Raw genomic sequence first — 15,998 nt, forward strand, 5'->3', positions numbered from 1 at the left:
TGCCATCTCCTACTTTGCTCTCAACTCTGGAGTATACCACAGAACAGTACAAGCTCCATTCTGAAGAGGATACTCAGGAACAATCTTGACAAGTTGAGAACCTTCTTTTTCTGAGAATATCTAGAAATACTGTGCTTTATGTAGATGTTAATTCAGCTGTGCTGTGCTTAATTCAGCAGTTTTGTTACAGCTGTGCTGTGGTTTTATTGATTTATGAGGTTGCTTGTATACAGATGTTAAGCTGCCTTGTGGATGGAAAGGCAAGATATCAATATTTTTAAATAAAATGATTTTCCATAGCATGTGTTTATATACAAAAGATACAGGCAGATCAAACTGAAAAGTGCATTCCCTACTGAACCACAAGAAGCTAAACAGGCTGATATTAACAGAAGAGCCTACATAGAAAAAAATTAGTCATTCAATCTAATTGCCTAGTGATAACATTGCATTGTCCTGCTTCTGTTTTACTCTACCCTGTGCCTGTTTGGTGCATTCTCTTCCCCTTCTTATTGTTTTAGAATGTAAGCCTATGCGGCAGGGTTTTGCTATTTTACTGTTTTACTCTGTACAGCACCATGTACATTGATAGTGCTATATAAATAAATAAATAAATAAATAAATAATAATAATAATAATAATAATTCTGCTCTAAGTGGCGCATGGCTAACAAAGCTTTCAGGAACATTAATTTGGCAGAAAAATATACTGATCCATTTCACAGCAAAGAGGCTGACTTTGCACAGAAATGTCGATTCTTCAAAATAGACGAACAAAAATCTGAGTTTTATGTTTTGAGAACTGGCATGGGGTTATACGGCATTATTTTTGCCATCTCTCTTTTTTAAAATTAGCAGGTTAAAAATACTGTGCCCTACGCCGCAAGACTTAAGAGCTTATAAAAGTGTTTCCTTACTTACCCCATTAGAAGCCAGCACATCTTCGGTCTCATCGTCCTTGTTATTGGCTTGGATTTCAAAGGGGTTCCCTCCATTACAATACTGTTCAAATAAAGTTATGGCTCCCTCTATTTCCGAAGCAGGCTGTTTGCTTGGCGACACAGAAGGGGAACGTGACTGTGCCATGAACTTAAATTCCTATTAACACAAATGGAAGATAATTTATAGACTCTGCCACGCAGTCTAAATATTGATCCATATAATTAAGGAGCATCTTTTGGACAAGCGCCTTGACATTAGTCTTTCAGCTAATATGGGTTGTATTCTTAGATTTTCCTTTTTTAACCTAATGGTTAATTTGATGCTTATATAATTTTAACAGACTTGTCCAATTATCGCAGTCAACACATCCCGCAGTTTAGAAATGAAAGTCTTTCAAAACACAGATTAAGTTAATTAGTGTATCGTGTATTGTGATGAATTATGTGACCAGAGACTTAAAAGTGAACAACTAGGGGAATTATAAGGCCTCTGGCTTTTCACCTATTTAAAAATACATCAATATAAACATTTTTTTTTTTTGAAAGGGTGTCAACTGTACATGAATTTTAGTTTCCAGAGACTGCCAAAAGTGCTCTTTACCAATTTATTTATCATAACTTCTGATTTATTACTGCCTTGAATATTTGAAGTAGTATGGGATTCACAGATGCAAAGATAAAGGCCCAGTTGGACATCACACTAAAACCATAGTTTAGCTTAATGAGAGTGAGACACAGCAAGCCTTAGGCGTTCATGCTCCCCCTCCTCTTCCCAGTGCAGTCACAAGGAAGAGTTTGGAACCTTTTGTTTCTGTGTTAGCTTAACTGCAGCTTGTCATGTCCTCCAAACCTGACAAACTGTGGTTTATCTTACCCACGGTTTGCTTGACATGAGCCAACTTCAAACCACAGGTCATTAGGATCCTTAACCACAGTTTAGGATTCAGATGAGACCTTGAACTGTGCTTAAACCAAATCAGAAGTAAGTTTTATTTATTTATTTATTTATTTTTATACCGCCCAATAGCCGAAGCTCTCTGGGCAGTTCAGAAAAATTAAAACCATAATAAAACAAACAACAGCCTAAAAACACAAATACAAAATACAGTATTAAAAGCACAACCAGGATTAAACCATGCAGCAGAAATTGATATAAGATTAAAATTCAGAATTAGAACAGTAAAATTTAAATTTAAGTTAAAATTAAGTGTTAAAATACTGAGAGAATAAAAAGGTCTTCAGCTGGCAACGAAAGGAGTACAGTGTAGGCGCCAGGCTACATTATGCCTGATCATGCTACAGGAGAAGAGAGGGGCATGCAAGCTCTTGTCATGCTAAACTATGGTTTGGTGGGACATCAAAATGCAGCCAAACGGTTGGATTCATTTAGCAGAAAGAAGATCACCAACAGTGCTGTTCCATAAATGTGTTGCGCACAAGTTCACACATTACTGTAACAGTTCTAGAACAGTTTTCTTGCTTACACTTGTGCAAGAGAGTGAGCATAACTCTCAATTTTGGATGAATAATTCCAGCCAGGCTCACTGAATTATAACTTGTTCACTCTTATTCATGGGGTCACTTCATATATTAGCAGAGTAGCATGGGAACTGCTCATGCATAACTGGATCTCAGGCTGCTTTAATAATCTCTGTAAAAGAGAAACTGGTATGTCACACCCTCCGTGATGGCTGGTGATCTAGGATCTATCAACAAAGAAATGACTCACACATTAACTGAGCAATGCATGAAACCCAAAAAGAGATGGATTTGAGGGTTCTGTGAGGGGGCGGGGAACCCAAATGAAGCTAGAGACAGGATAATGTAAATATAAAATTTATAATATATTCTTCTGCTACATTGTCCCCCAGGGCAGGGATGGGGAACCTCTAACCAGAGGGCCTAATGGAGCCTCCTTGGATATTTCCAGAGTATAGGGCTTAACCTCCAAGCTGTATTCTATGGAGGACCCCTCATAGTTATCTTTGACCTGTGGTTGGAGGGTGAACGGTGCGCAGAGGAGCAAGCAGTGCACAGGGAAATACCCTCTTCTCTCTGATCATAGACTGGAGATAAGAACAGGAACGCAGGTGCATGCCAAGCTGGGGACTGGATGGGCACTGGGACGCCTGAGAGGCACACAAAGCAGGCACCCAACTCAGGCAGCACTGGCAGAAACTGCTCCACCCAGCACCAGCCACGTCCATTTCTCTGTGCAGAGAAAGGTAAAACAGGCAGCGGGGTGATGACATTAGTGGGCATGCCCATGCCCAGGGAAATCATCTGGCTCATGAACAGCCTGGTGGGGGCAATTCGATCCCCCCATCCCTCCCCTAGGGCATGCTGAAACTTAGCCCTGACACCTACTGCACAAATTCAACAGCAAGAATCCTTTATTTGTTTGTTTATTTATTACATTTATATCCCGCCTTTTGGCCTCCAAGGAACCCAAGGCGGTGTACATAATCCTCCTCCTCCTCCTCCTCTCCATGTTAACCTCACAACAACGACCCTGTGAGGTAGGTTGGGCTGAGAGTCTGTGACTGGCCCAAAGTCACCCAGTGGGTTTCCATGGCTGAGTGGGGACTAGAACCCGGATCTCCCGATTCCCAGTCCAACACCTTAGCCAATACACCACACTTTATGCTGTGACACTCCTGTTGCAATTTTCATGCAACCCCAGGGGAAGAGGAAGCACTTGGGCTCTCAAGAACAAAACTGGCTGTGTGTTCCTCTGCATTTTTATATTTAGGCTTCACCTTAGCAATGCTTGGAAACTTTTTGGACACAAATGTTCTCAAATTCTGAAACTTTGGTTTAGGAAGCCAAGAACTAGCCCCTGACCAGCACACTTAGCCCTTGCATGCCAGCTTTGGCACTGTGAATGATAATGGTCTCTTTAAACAACGGTTATGCTGCCCTCAAGGTTTATTGAAGTGGATGGTGGGGGGGTGGGACTGCTCCTTGCATTTGTTTGTTTTATGCAGAGTTTTAATGAGACTTTTATTAGACATCGCATCCAGTTCCTGGTAGGCAGTGGAGCGGCTCCAATTTCAGTGGGGCTGTGAATCCATTCTGGGTTTTAGTCAGAACCAAGCAGAACTCTAAAACACCCATCCAAAATGCTGAACCTATTTTCATGATAGCGTTTAGCACCTTGGATTGCTTTTTTTAGAGTTCTGGCTGGTTCTAAAACCCAGAAGGAATTCACAACCCCACCAAAATCAGAGCCACCAGCCTCCAATGCTGGTAGGTGGAGGGTAATAAATTATTTATTTAATAAAAATAATTTATTAAATTATAAATTTAATAAATATGTAAATAAAGTAATTAATTAAATGTTAGATTGGCATGTGATTATCATACAAAACCCGTTTCTATTCTTTTCCCGCTGCGTATCAGTCATTTTAAATCATGACAAAAGTTGTTGAAGCATAAACTAGAGTAGCCTTCCTCAACCTGGGGCACTCCAGACGTGTTGGACTACAACTCCCAGAATGCCCCAGCCAGCTCTGCCGGCTGGGGCATTCTGGGAGATGCAGTCCAACACATCTGGAGCGCCCCAGGTTGAGGAAGGCTGAACTAGAGCGTGGTACAAAAAGCCAATATTGCAAAGCCTGCAGGCTGTTCCCAGCATGGCCACCGTAGCACATCCTGGCACATTTGTACAATACAACCACACCATCCATACCTTGGAATTTAAGATGGCAGCAAGTATTTCACCAGTCTTGACCAAAATAGCCTTAACCATACATATACACCAAGCATTTATCCCATTCCTGCTTTTAGCATGGTTGGGACTTACATGAAGCTGCAATATGCTGAAGCTTGATTTAACGGGACAAAGCTCCCATGTCTCGTTCTCTAAGAACATCCGCAGCTCCTCAAGGCGGGTTCTGAAACAAACAACTGAGGGTCAGCAAAGGCACACGGTACAAAAAAGCTAGCTATAGTCAAGAAATGAAGAAGCATCACAATATTGGGGGGGGGGGGGAATCTGAATGAATCTAGTTGCATTTCCATTTAAGAATTTCCCTGAATATTTTCATGATGCTTCCATTAAGGAACTGATCACATTTCCCCCTCTACTATGGAGATCTCCAGAATGGATCTCCTGCAGCCACACAGACACACAGGACTTGAGAGTCTGGTGGGAAGTTGAGCGAAATTGTATCCCATCCATGCTGCCCAGAAACTCAGTGGCATTATGTGGGTAGAACCAAAAGCAGTGAGCGATAGAAGACCTGAATAAGTCTTCACTGGATGGGTGATGTGCACAGCACAGTGATGAGCAGAGTGGTTTTATTCAGGGTTCGGCATCCATGTTTTCAAGCATGGGTGCAGAACGTCAGGACCAGCCAGCAAATGTGGCCTTCCGGAGTTCTCCAGATGGCCACATCTCTTTCACTCAACCACTGATTTTCGGGGGGGGGGGCGGTTCCTGGTGTTTGTGCAGTTTCCTCTACCCCACCCATTCTAAAAGCTTGCAATGCTTCTCCTACGTTACTGGCAGTAAGAACTTTAAGCCAAGACATGCTGGTATTTTTGGTATCTTGGCTTCACCCTTTTTTACCTATGACCCACCCAAGCACTGGAAAGCAGCCCTTGAGAAATTCTCCAAAATGGAATTTGACTCTTGGTTTGAAAAAGGTTCAACAGCCCTGTTTTAAAGACATGAAATGCCTTTTGGAAGGATCACGGGCTGGATACAAGGTTACTTTGCGTAAGCAGGAATGCCCTAAACAGGAAGCTCCTGCAAGAGGCGGTGAGGAGTGGAAAGTGCAGCAAATCTGTGCCGCTGCTCCCTCACGCCCATGCCAGGAAGGCTCACCTGGTCGTCCTGGGCAAGGCAGCCTCAGCACAGCAAGGCAAGGGTTAACAGCCCTTGCGGATGCTGTTCTGCGGTGCACCGGCACCAGCCTTACCATTAAACGGAAGGAAGCGGGCGCAGCTCCTTGTGTTCCCCACCCTGCCTGCCAGCATGCTTACTTTCCTTAGCGGGGACCCATCACAACCAGCACGTTGCCTCTGTGAGGTCTTTCTGCCTTCAAGAGCTGCGCTGGACAAGTGTGCGAGCGCTGCGTGGATCCTGAAGGCAGAAAGGCCTTCCGGAGGCAGCACACTGGCGACGCAGGTGTGTGTGCCACACTCGGAAAATAAGTTGCGCAGCGGTGGGCAGGGTTGGGAGGCAAGGTGTGGCAAGACGCATGGGCAACCAAGCAGCTGCTGCTTCTTGGGCGTACGTGAGCGGGGGCAGAGGAGTGGGGGCCATGGGAGAGCAGCGGGTCCCCTGTACTTCAAGCGGCAACCTGCCTTGGGCTGGGCCAGGCCCTGAATGATGCCAATTCCCCTTTCCCGCTGTTCCCGCTTCCATGCCCCATCTCACACTGTTCTGAAGGTTCACGTGAACCTCAAGTTTTGAAGGGAAGATAGAGGGTTTCATTGGAGGGGGGGAACCTTGTTGTGCAAGCTGAACCCCACTCATGCTCTTCCGGAGCCAACCCTAGGAAAGGACTGTGCAACGAACTTGAAGTTCTTCATGTCTCACTGCAATCTTAAGAAAGAGCTTTGAACATTTGGAATCTCAACAGACACTGCCTGAATACAATGAAAACTTGTAGTAGTGGCAATAAAATATATATCCCATTTTTCCATGTAAATGCGCAAGCTAACAAAAAAACAGAAATCATTAAATAGAAACACACAAAAAGCTGATAAAACAAACAACAAAACCCAGATAAAATGCAGAGCAGTGAAGAAAGAAGAGAAACCAACTGAACTTCATCCACAATAACAGAGGCCCAAAATGTACTTTAAAAAATAAAGACTGAATTACTGAGAATGCCAAAATCCAAATTTTAACACATTCTACAGTATTTATGTCAATACGCATTCGAACCTCTGAACTCATGGCCTAACTCTCACCTTTCACTACTTAACATTATTACATTTTACCCCCACTTTTCCTGTAATTTGCTCAGGCCCCTGTATGCCCCTCTAACACCTATTTTATCCCCACAAGACACTGTTAGGCTGTGAAACAGTGAGCTTCTTGGCTGAACTGGAATCTGAGCCTAGAATACCCCAGTCCACTACACAACACTGGCTTTCTTCCTCTGGATATCAACTATACTCTACTTCCATGAAATTAGATGTTATCTGATTTTGACACTGAAAGGGCAAAACCGTCAGTTATTTCTGGAAACCTGGGTGACCCTTGCCCAAAGGTGCTCTTTACGAGTGAGGTAGCCAATTCCTTTCCCTGGCCACCACTGAATAAACACTCATTCTCCAAAATAACCATAGTTCTATAGTTCTATAATCATAATCTATGATTCTATATGACTATGGAACTAGTTACCTAGGGAGGTTGTGGCCTCTCCCACACTAAAGGCCTTCAAGAGGCAGCTGGACAAACACCTGTCAGGTATGCTTTAAGGTGGATTCCTGCACTGAGCAGGGGGTTGGGCTCAATGGCCTTATAGGCTCCTTCCAATTCTGCTATTCTATGATTCCCAATAAAATGCCTCAGGTGTTCAGTCTGCATCACAGATTATATAAATCAGTGTTCTTGATGTCATCTCTATATTATAGCTTGTTGACTTTAGTACTACAGCTACGGCTCACTTGTCTACATATGTCAAGGAGAACGACTGAAAGACAATGCTCTTTGAACAGCTCCCAGATGGACAGCTTTTATGCACTAATGCATCTTCAAAAGCATCTAACGTTTCTTAATTAAGCACACAATGAGAAGCAAGAGCTGGAATGCACTTGGAAGTGGAAACCCTAAAACTCCTAAAAGCTTTAGGTGATTCACAGTATGTGTATATTTTTTACAGCCTGATGGAAACCATTACCCCTTCAAAAGGGCTCTGACAATGACATGAACAAGTTAGATCACGATGGCCCCATTCAGAAGACACCTTAAACCACGGCTTTAACCGCGGTGGTTAAGCCAGAAAGCCAGGCTGTGTTCAGAAGATACCTTAAACCACAGCTTTAACCATGGTGAATAGAGCAAAAAAACGTTATTCACTGTTGTTAAAGCCATGGTTTAAGGTGTCTTCTGAACAGGCTCAGTAGCTCCCTCTCAATGTCAATATGCAACAATCACTGTCATGAACTATTTACTCTGACTACTCAGAAGAACAGGGTGAAGTATACTTATTTGTCTAGCACCTTTCAACACGCATGTCCACCCACCCTTCCCAATCAGGCAAAACAATTATCCAACTGACAAAAGGAGTGAAATAGTTAAAAACATTCCCCCCCAATATTTCTAACTTTCTGTTCTCATAGTTTATGCAAGAAATAATAGCAAAGATTTGCAGATTACCTCTTTGATAGCAATTGTTATGTCTCTACATTAAATAGTTTTCCGGTTATATTTTTTATTCTGTAAGTTTATGGAAATGTAGGTGAATATTTTCCTAAATAAGCAGCTCAAGATTTAGGTAGGCATAGGTTTATTTTCAGTAGACTGTACCTCAGTGGTAGGGACATGCTCTTAAAACAGAATCTCCAGATAAACGGTCAGATAAACGGTGAATGCAAAGCTCTCTGCCTGAAATCCTGGAGAGTTCCTGTCAGACAGAGTATGCAGTACTGGACTAGATGGACAAGTAATCTGCCCTGGTATAAGGCAAGTTTCTGTGTTCCTGAACTCTGTGGCAAACCTGAGTGTGTTGCTATGTAATATGAGAAAGAGTCATTGGGATCCAGACACTACTGGGATATCAATAGAAATTATGGCACCATGAAAACAATCGATTTTCAGCTGAAGTAGACTATCACAGCCTTCATCAAGAAAACTTTTCAGAAAGAATTTTGATCAATACTTACATTTAAATGTTTCATGTGAAGAACCCATTTTTCATTTTTTTAAAGTTTGCACTTACCAAGAAAAAATGACCCCAAGAACTGATAGCAAATATAGAAAAACTTACCTGTGGTAGTTTTTGAAATAATTAACACTTTGTTTTCTAATGGATTCTTGCAAAACCTCAGACTTGCTACCACAAAATTCTTCTCCAACTTGCATCAGCCTAAAACAAATGATATTCTGATTATATTCACCTTGGCATGTACACAGCGGCTAAGAACACTTCCAAAATCTGTTTAATTGTTATGGTTTCACAATTCCTACAACCCTGGAAACTGAATTCCTGTGAAGGAGCTTTTCAACATATTCTCAGCAGACTAAAAATTAAAATGTCCAATGATCCTTAAAAAAATCATGGAAGTTGTTTGTTTTTTAAAATGTTTTTCAAAAAATCAAATGTTTATGTTGGAATGGAAACCTTTGCTAGAACATCTGAAAGAGACAGAGAAAAATGATGTATTTGTTCATGGATTTTATTATTAAGATGGGGAAAGAGAGGAAAGAAGCATGTGAATCCAATGTATGAGACTTAGATAAATTATAAGAAAAACTGAATTGGATTGATATATAAATGGTAATTAAGAAATTAGTGGGCATTTTTGGCATGAAGAGGGCAAAAAAAAATGTACTTTAACCTTACCCTTAAATGTTTTTAGTGTAATTGTAGTTGTTATATGTATACCTCTGTTTGTATGTATTATATGTGATGTCTATGTGTTGGGAAAAATAATAAAAAACTTAAAACCGGGGGGGGGGGGGATCAAATTAGTCTAAGGGTTGTAATGAAAATATGAGCCATGGCTAGAGGGAAAATGGTGGATCTGATGCACTTTAGGGTATTTGCTTCTTCTAATATGTAGCAGTCCCAGTCACAAACCACTTAAAATCACAATACTTGGACTTAACACTGGTGCAGGCTCATCAAAATAAAGGCACAGGTATCACTTGAACTCTACAAACAGTTTTGACATTGGAAAAATGAATCCACTTAACCATCAATACAATTCATATCTAAATACACAGAGCAAGTAAGGAATAACTTTTACCATAACTTATATTGCTTACTACTACTACCACCACCACACAACACTGTTAGCTTTTTCTGCGTAATTCTTTCTTGTGTTAACTTCCCATTTGTCACTTCACCCGAATGGATGGCTCCTGAAAATACCTGCTGATAATATCCAGCACAAAGATGAAGTCATCATATTTGAAGTTAGACATGTCTGTGCCCAGCAAATAGGTCTTCACTTTCAGTTGGACATCCTGCATAAAAGCAAACATACTGAAGTTTTCTAGACTTAGTTTCATTTCGTGTTTCTTCTTGGCAACCCATGGTTTGTGAAACTTAGGTTGTTACAATGTGTGAATGGTCTCAATGGTTTCATTGCTGCTAGTATGTTTTATTCGATAACAACATTGCTACTAGTGTGCTTTATTTGACAAAACAAGCAACTCAAGAGTTCTGGAGTTCCAATACTAAACCTTTACTGAATCTACAATCTGGACTGAAATCACACTATAAGTCCCATTAATGCCTATAAGATTTAAGAGTCCTTTTGAAAATACTAGGCTCACATTATCATCCAGCTTTCTACTCCAGGCCTTTTTGTTAGAAACAACAGAAAACTATATGTATTGCTTTGAACCAGTCCATTTAATAGATTTCTTTTCATATTACACTGAAGCTATGTCTATTTTTATCAGTAGTGTCAGCATTTCTTTGCCATCTAAAGAGAGCCATTTATCCTTTATAATTTGTTTCCTTGTCCTTGTACATAAATACAAGAGTGTACAAGGCACAAATAGAAATGCTGACACTGTCAAGAAGATCCAGAAACTTTTATGCTCTGATGATTTCAGCGGGAAAGAGAGATACTTGCTCAACTCATATTCACTGTAATCATTGGGCAGATCCATTCTTGGTATTTGAAAATGTGTACCTTATCTTGGGGGCAGTGAGGAAGGGACCATTACGCAAAGCAAAATGTCCTAAGAGGGAGTTGATATATGTATCTTGTCCTGTTTCATTGTAGTGGGATATATATCCCACCGCAAAACTCTAAAGCTGGGGAGGGCAACATGCAGCCCTCCAGATGTTTTGACCTAAAACGTATAACGTTGCTCATCATTTGGCTATGCTGATGGGAGTTGATGGAAGTTCTGGCCAAACATCTGGAGGGCCACAAGTTGCCCACATCTGCTCTAAAGAAACCTTAGGGTAGTTTATAACATGCTAAAGCATAGTAAAATATTAAAATGAATCACACACATATCCCAGAAGGGCAAAACAAAACCATGAAATAACATAAAATAGCACACAGAGACACGTCGTTTTTCAACTGAAGTTCATTTCGCAGAAATTTTTTGATCTACATCTCCAGTCCATTTAACACAAAATGGCAGCAACTTTGCATTGTTTCATGCTCCTTAAACTCCGTTGGAGGAACATGAAACTATGATACAAAAATGAAGCCATCTTAGCTTGATACTACAAATCACCAGAGTGAATGTTTTCCTATATTCACCAGATTTTTAAAATGGAATGTATTTCAAGATAAGCATTTGTGAAGAGGTGGGTGAGAAGAGAGCATTTTCCCAATTTAAAACAAACCTGCCATATTCGTGAAAGTCCATGTTCCAATTTCTTTTTCACATAACCGCGGTCAAAATTAGTCTCTTCAGTGCCCATAACGTTGCTTCCATCTGGAAAATAATTGAAGGATTTTTCACACAAGCTGGCCAAGGAGAAAAGTTAACATTTGCTTTAATGTGAGAGCAAAATTTCACCAACTCCTAGGCTCCCTTCATTTGTTCTGGGCTTGCAGTGTCTCAAAATATAAAGGCATTTACACAGTAATTAAAAAAAAAAGGAAGTTACATGTCAAATACCATACACGATCCCATGAGATGAAATAAGCAGAGCAATCCTGCACTGCTCTGGGACCGCCACTACACCATTGCAAAGCATGCACATGCAAGCGGGACCAACCCCTTTGGGAGGTGCTGATGAGGATGGACACCAGGAGAAATCCAATCTTTCAGCTATTTTGTGTTTTTATTACTGTTACATATGGCTCATTGAAAGGTGGTTGAGATTTTTACCGAGAGAAAAAAGAATGCCTTTTCCCATTAATACAGTTCGAGATATATATCCTGCATCAATAAGCCTCCATTTCCCATGTTTTTCTCCATCTACCCCTCCCTTCAGGCCACTGACATGTGTTAAGTTCTGGGACTTACATTTTACGGCAAGGGGGAAGGACCTTTGGCCCTCCAGGATTTGGTCGGAATACAACTCTGATCATCCTTGACCAGGCTGATGATAGTTGGAGTCCATCATTATTTGGAGGGACCCAGGTTCCCCCACTTCAGTTTGACCCTGTGTTTTGACTTGTACAAACCTACTGCTGAATGTGGCCCTGCACATATTCACTACATAAATAATAATAATAATAATAATAATAATAATAATAATAATAATAATAATAATAATAATAATGTCAGATATTATGTGAAAATGCAAAATATATATCCACAGGTCAGTCATACATCATTTTCTCAGTTTCAGACTAATGCCTGAAACAACTCTAAGATGCCCAGTTTTGACAAGGTGTGTGCAGCACAATCCTTTGTACATCTGTACTCAGAAGTAATTCCCATTATGTATAGAGGGGATTTAATCTCTAGTAAGTTTGCTTAGGACTGCAGACGTAGACCTGGTTTGGACAACACCACAAGCCACAGTGGGTTAATTATCCTACAGTGCCGCAGCATGTGCCATCTCTCATTATGAATATGCAAGCATCAGCCAGGAGCCGCCATGGCTTGTTGTGTCATATGAACCCAGGCACCAGGGGATATCTGACGGTTAAACAACCTTCACATAACCCTAAAACAAACCCCCACTGCCAGGTTCGAACAACATCACAGCTGGGGCTTGAATGTTCATAACGGCAGACAACACATGCTACAGCTCCTCACAGGTAAATTAACCCACAGTGGGCTGTTGCACCATGCAAACTGGCCCTTAGAGTGTTCATCCAGGCTAGAGATATTAGCTATTGAAAGAACAGAATATCACATTGTTAGAACAGAATATCACATATCTCCCAAGCAATGTTTTATTATATAGTAAAACAAGAATATATATTAATTTCTCTATCATAATTATTTTCCAATAATCAATAAAAGGTTTCCATTCCTCTATAAATTTAGGGATCTGTTGTCTGCCATCTCTTAACCTCACTCCTTCACTAATTTTCTGAACTTATGTACTATCTAATCTATTTAATTCAGTTTACATTTAATTTATTTTGGGATGTTTTGAGTAGCGTTATGAAAATTTTACTTATTTGATACAAAATGTATTTAATTTATTCTCAGATATTAATAGGTGTGTTATGCTGAGTGTTTTTTGTTGAATAGCTGAAATAACTGATAGTGTATAATGAATATATTGTATGGCAGTAAGTTGTATATTTTGTTGTTGTTGAAATAAATAAAGCATTAAAACCTGAAAAAAAGATAATCATTGTTAGACCTCCTTGATCTGCTAAAATAGTAAGCTAAACAAAAATTTATTAACTGCCTCTAAAAAAACGTTTCTCAGAAGCTCCAGTGAAAATGACAATTAAGGACAAAAGGAAATTACAACAAAACATTGTGAGCATTTTGTACAGATTCCCTATTCCAAGTTGTTCTGCTTCCCATATGGACAACAGAAGGGCTCTAGCCCTACTGTTGAGTTTGACCAGATATGCTGGACTGCCAGTCTTGTATTTTGAAATTGAGACGTGAAACATATTTCTTTTTGAGACGTCACTTTCAAATAGCAAAAGCCATTTCCTACCAGACGACGGAGGCGGCTCACCGCGATCATATTTCTCATGCCATTCCATGGTTCGATAGTAACTAAGCATCACTTCCCACAGGGCCTTGCAGAGGTCGGCAAGGCAAGGAATGTAGCTGTCCGATGTAATGTGCTGAAGAACACAAACACACATCAGTAAAATGTCCTTGTGCTATCTTAATTTAAAGCTTGTGTCGAATGCAAAAGATACAAATGTTAACAAAGAGGGGGGAATTTTAAAAAAGCAGCTACATACAGTACATATAATACATCTGCGCAAAACGCAGAGAGAATAGAACAAAAAGAGGGAAACCAGAAGTTTCTAAAGACGTTGAACAATTAGTATTTGTCAGGAGATTGTGCGTAGCAATTAACAGGGCTTCAAATATACTATCGACCTAAAAAAGTCAATGTGTTCTGGCACTGAGAAATCTGAAATATTTTTCCGGTCAATGAAGTTGCATAAATTAAGGACATACGACGTTTAAGTACTTCAGTTAAAGAAATATCAGTTTTAAACTGTCCTGAATATGCTAGGCATAAACAATCTGCTGGCCCTGATCAACCCATCTTACACAGCAGGAGCAGTGTTCTTTTTCAACCGGACGTTTCTCATTTGCTTCAGGCAAAATAGGCCGCTGTCCGAGCAAGTGAGAAAGCATTGCTTAAAATAAATACATCACCACAGCTGCTGAAAGATGGGGAACAGCACCTGTTTTTTTCCTATTCTCTCCTCTGCAGGCATGCAGAGAAAGGCAACAGTAAGCTGTCCCTGAAGCATCTCTTGCAGCTGCCAACAGTTCTATTTATTTATTTATTCATTGCATTTCTATACCACCCAATGGCTAATGCTCCCTGGGTGATTTGCAACCATTAAGTGGTTCTGAACGCTGGAAGATAGAAGCCTCCCGTTTGTCCTCAGAATTCCAAACAGGGAGAAATCCGACTCCCACCTTCAGGATCTCTCCTTAGAAGTGAAATTGGGAAGGGTGCCAGGTAGGGGCCAAAGTTGACCACAGATTCAGATATTTTATTCACTTTGCAGACAGTCGACTATAATTTCATTATCTCAACATTATTAGTGCATTTGAAGCACTGTTTACTAGCAAGAGGGTTGGTAAAAATTCAAACTGATTGTAGTGGGGTGAGGACTGAGAATGTGACAGCACAATGTTTTCTTGCTAGATTCTGAAAATCTTTCTTCCTCTCTCAAAATACTAGAACCCGGAGTCATCCCATGAAGCTGAGTGGCTAGACATTCAGGACAGATATAAAGAAGTACTTCTTCACAGTGCATAGTTAAACTATGGAATTCACTACCAGAAGATGTAGTGATGACCAACAATTTGGATGGCTTTAAAGGGGGTTAAATAAATTCCTGGAGGAAAAGGGCATTAACGGCTACTAGTCCTGATGAGTATGTGCTACCTCCAGCATCAGAGGCAGTAAGCCCATGTACACCAGTTGCTGGGGAACATGGGCAGGATGATATTATTCCTGGCTGACAGCTAGTTGGCCACTGTGTGAACAGAGTGCTGGACTAGATGGACTCTTGGTCTGATCCAGGGTACCTCTTCATACGTTCTTAAATGTCTCATCTTCTCCGTATTAATTTACTACAATTGTATGGATGACCCCAACTTAACAGAATTAACTGCAGCTTCATTTTGTCAATCCATCCATCCATCCACCTAACCCTCTTTTTTACTGCTATGAAGCATCTTTTTTCTTGAAAATGGCTAAGCAGGGCAATTGTTGAAGTTCTCTTTTAGAGCAGCAGACAAGACAGAAGAAGACGTGCAAATGCAAAACATTCCAAGCTGTTGTATGACTACATACCATGCAGAGGTCCTTATACTGAAGCTTCTGAAATTTGGTGTCTGTGTTTCCTGCACACAGCTCTACGTACCCGAGAACAACTTGGAATACCGTGTTGTGAATGGCTTGAGTAAAGTGCATATGTAGTTGGTCCATTGCTGTCTGAAGAAAGATTGAGGGCAGGAGAATCAATAACACATCATATAAATAGCCAATTCCCTGATTCCAGTTCTTTGGTCAAAATGCAGTTCCAAGCCTTCCTGCCCTCTGGAGTGTTTAGGCACAATGCTGCTTCAGTTTTGCCCAAGATGTAAATGGTTACTATTGAGCTCACCAGTATCAGGGATGAGGATCAGTTTTTCCCCCACCCCAAAGGATCACCCAATGGAACTCATTGTCCAAAAAGACTTAGGCTGCAATCCTATACACACTTGACTGAGAGCAAGTCACACTGAACCCAATGGGGTTTATTTTGAGTAGATATGTATAGGATTGCAGTGTTA

At 40.7% G+C, this 15,998-nt stretch overlaps 1 protein-coding gene across 2 annotated transcripts in view; it reads right to left on the reverse strand.

Annotated features, from left to right (window-relative positions):
• Positions 1-15,998, reverse strand: part of VPS50 (VPS50 subunit of EARP/GARPII complex) — an 86,303-nt gene that overhangs the window by 37,525 nt on the left and 32,780 nt on the right. Inside the window, exons 12-18 of one of the 2 annotated variants that reach the window (XM_063126663.1) lie at positions 15,517-15,657; positions 13,699-13,810; positions 11,440-11,531; positions 9,997-10,091; positions 8,890-8,988; positions 4,746-4,836; positions 921-1,097 (exon numbers count right to left, since the gene is read on the reverse strand). In XM_063126663.1, coding sequence (XP_062982733.1) covers positions 921-1,097; positions 4,746-4,836; positions 8,890-8,988; positions 9,997-10,091; positions 11,440-11,531; positions 13,699-13,810; positions 15,517-15,657 — 807 coding nt within the window. Of the gene's footprint in view, positions 1-920; positions 1,098-4,745; positions 4,837-8,889; positions 8,989-9,996; positions 10,092-11,439; positions 11,532-13,677; positions 13,811-15,516; positions 15,658-15,998 lie in introns of both variants that reach the window. The other variant, XM_063126654.1, reaches the window with a different exon arrangement.

This window comes from Elgaria multicarinata, chromosome 1 (genome assembly GCF_023053635.1).
Source record: "Elgaria multicarinata webbii isolate HBS135686 ecotype San Diego chromosome 1, rElgMul1.1.pri, whole genome shotgun sequence".
Taxonomy (NCBI): Eukaryota; Metazoa; Chordata; class Lepidosauria; order Squamata; family Anguidae; genus Elgaria; species Elgaria multicarinata.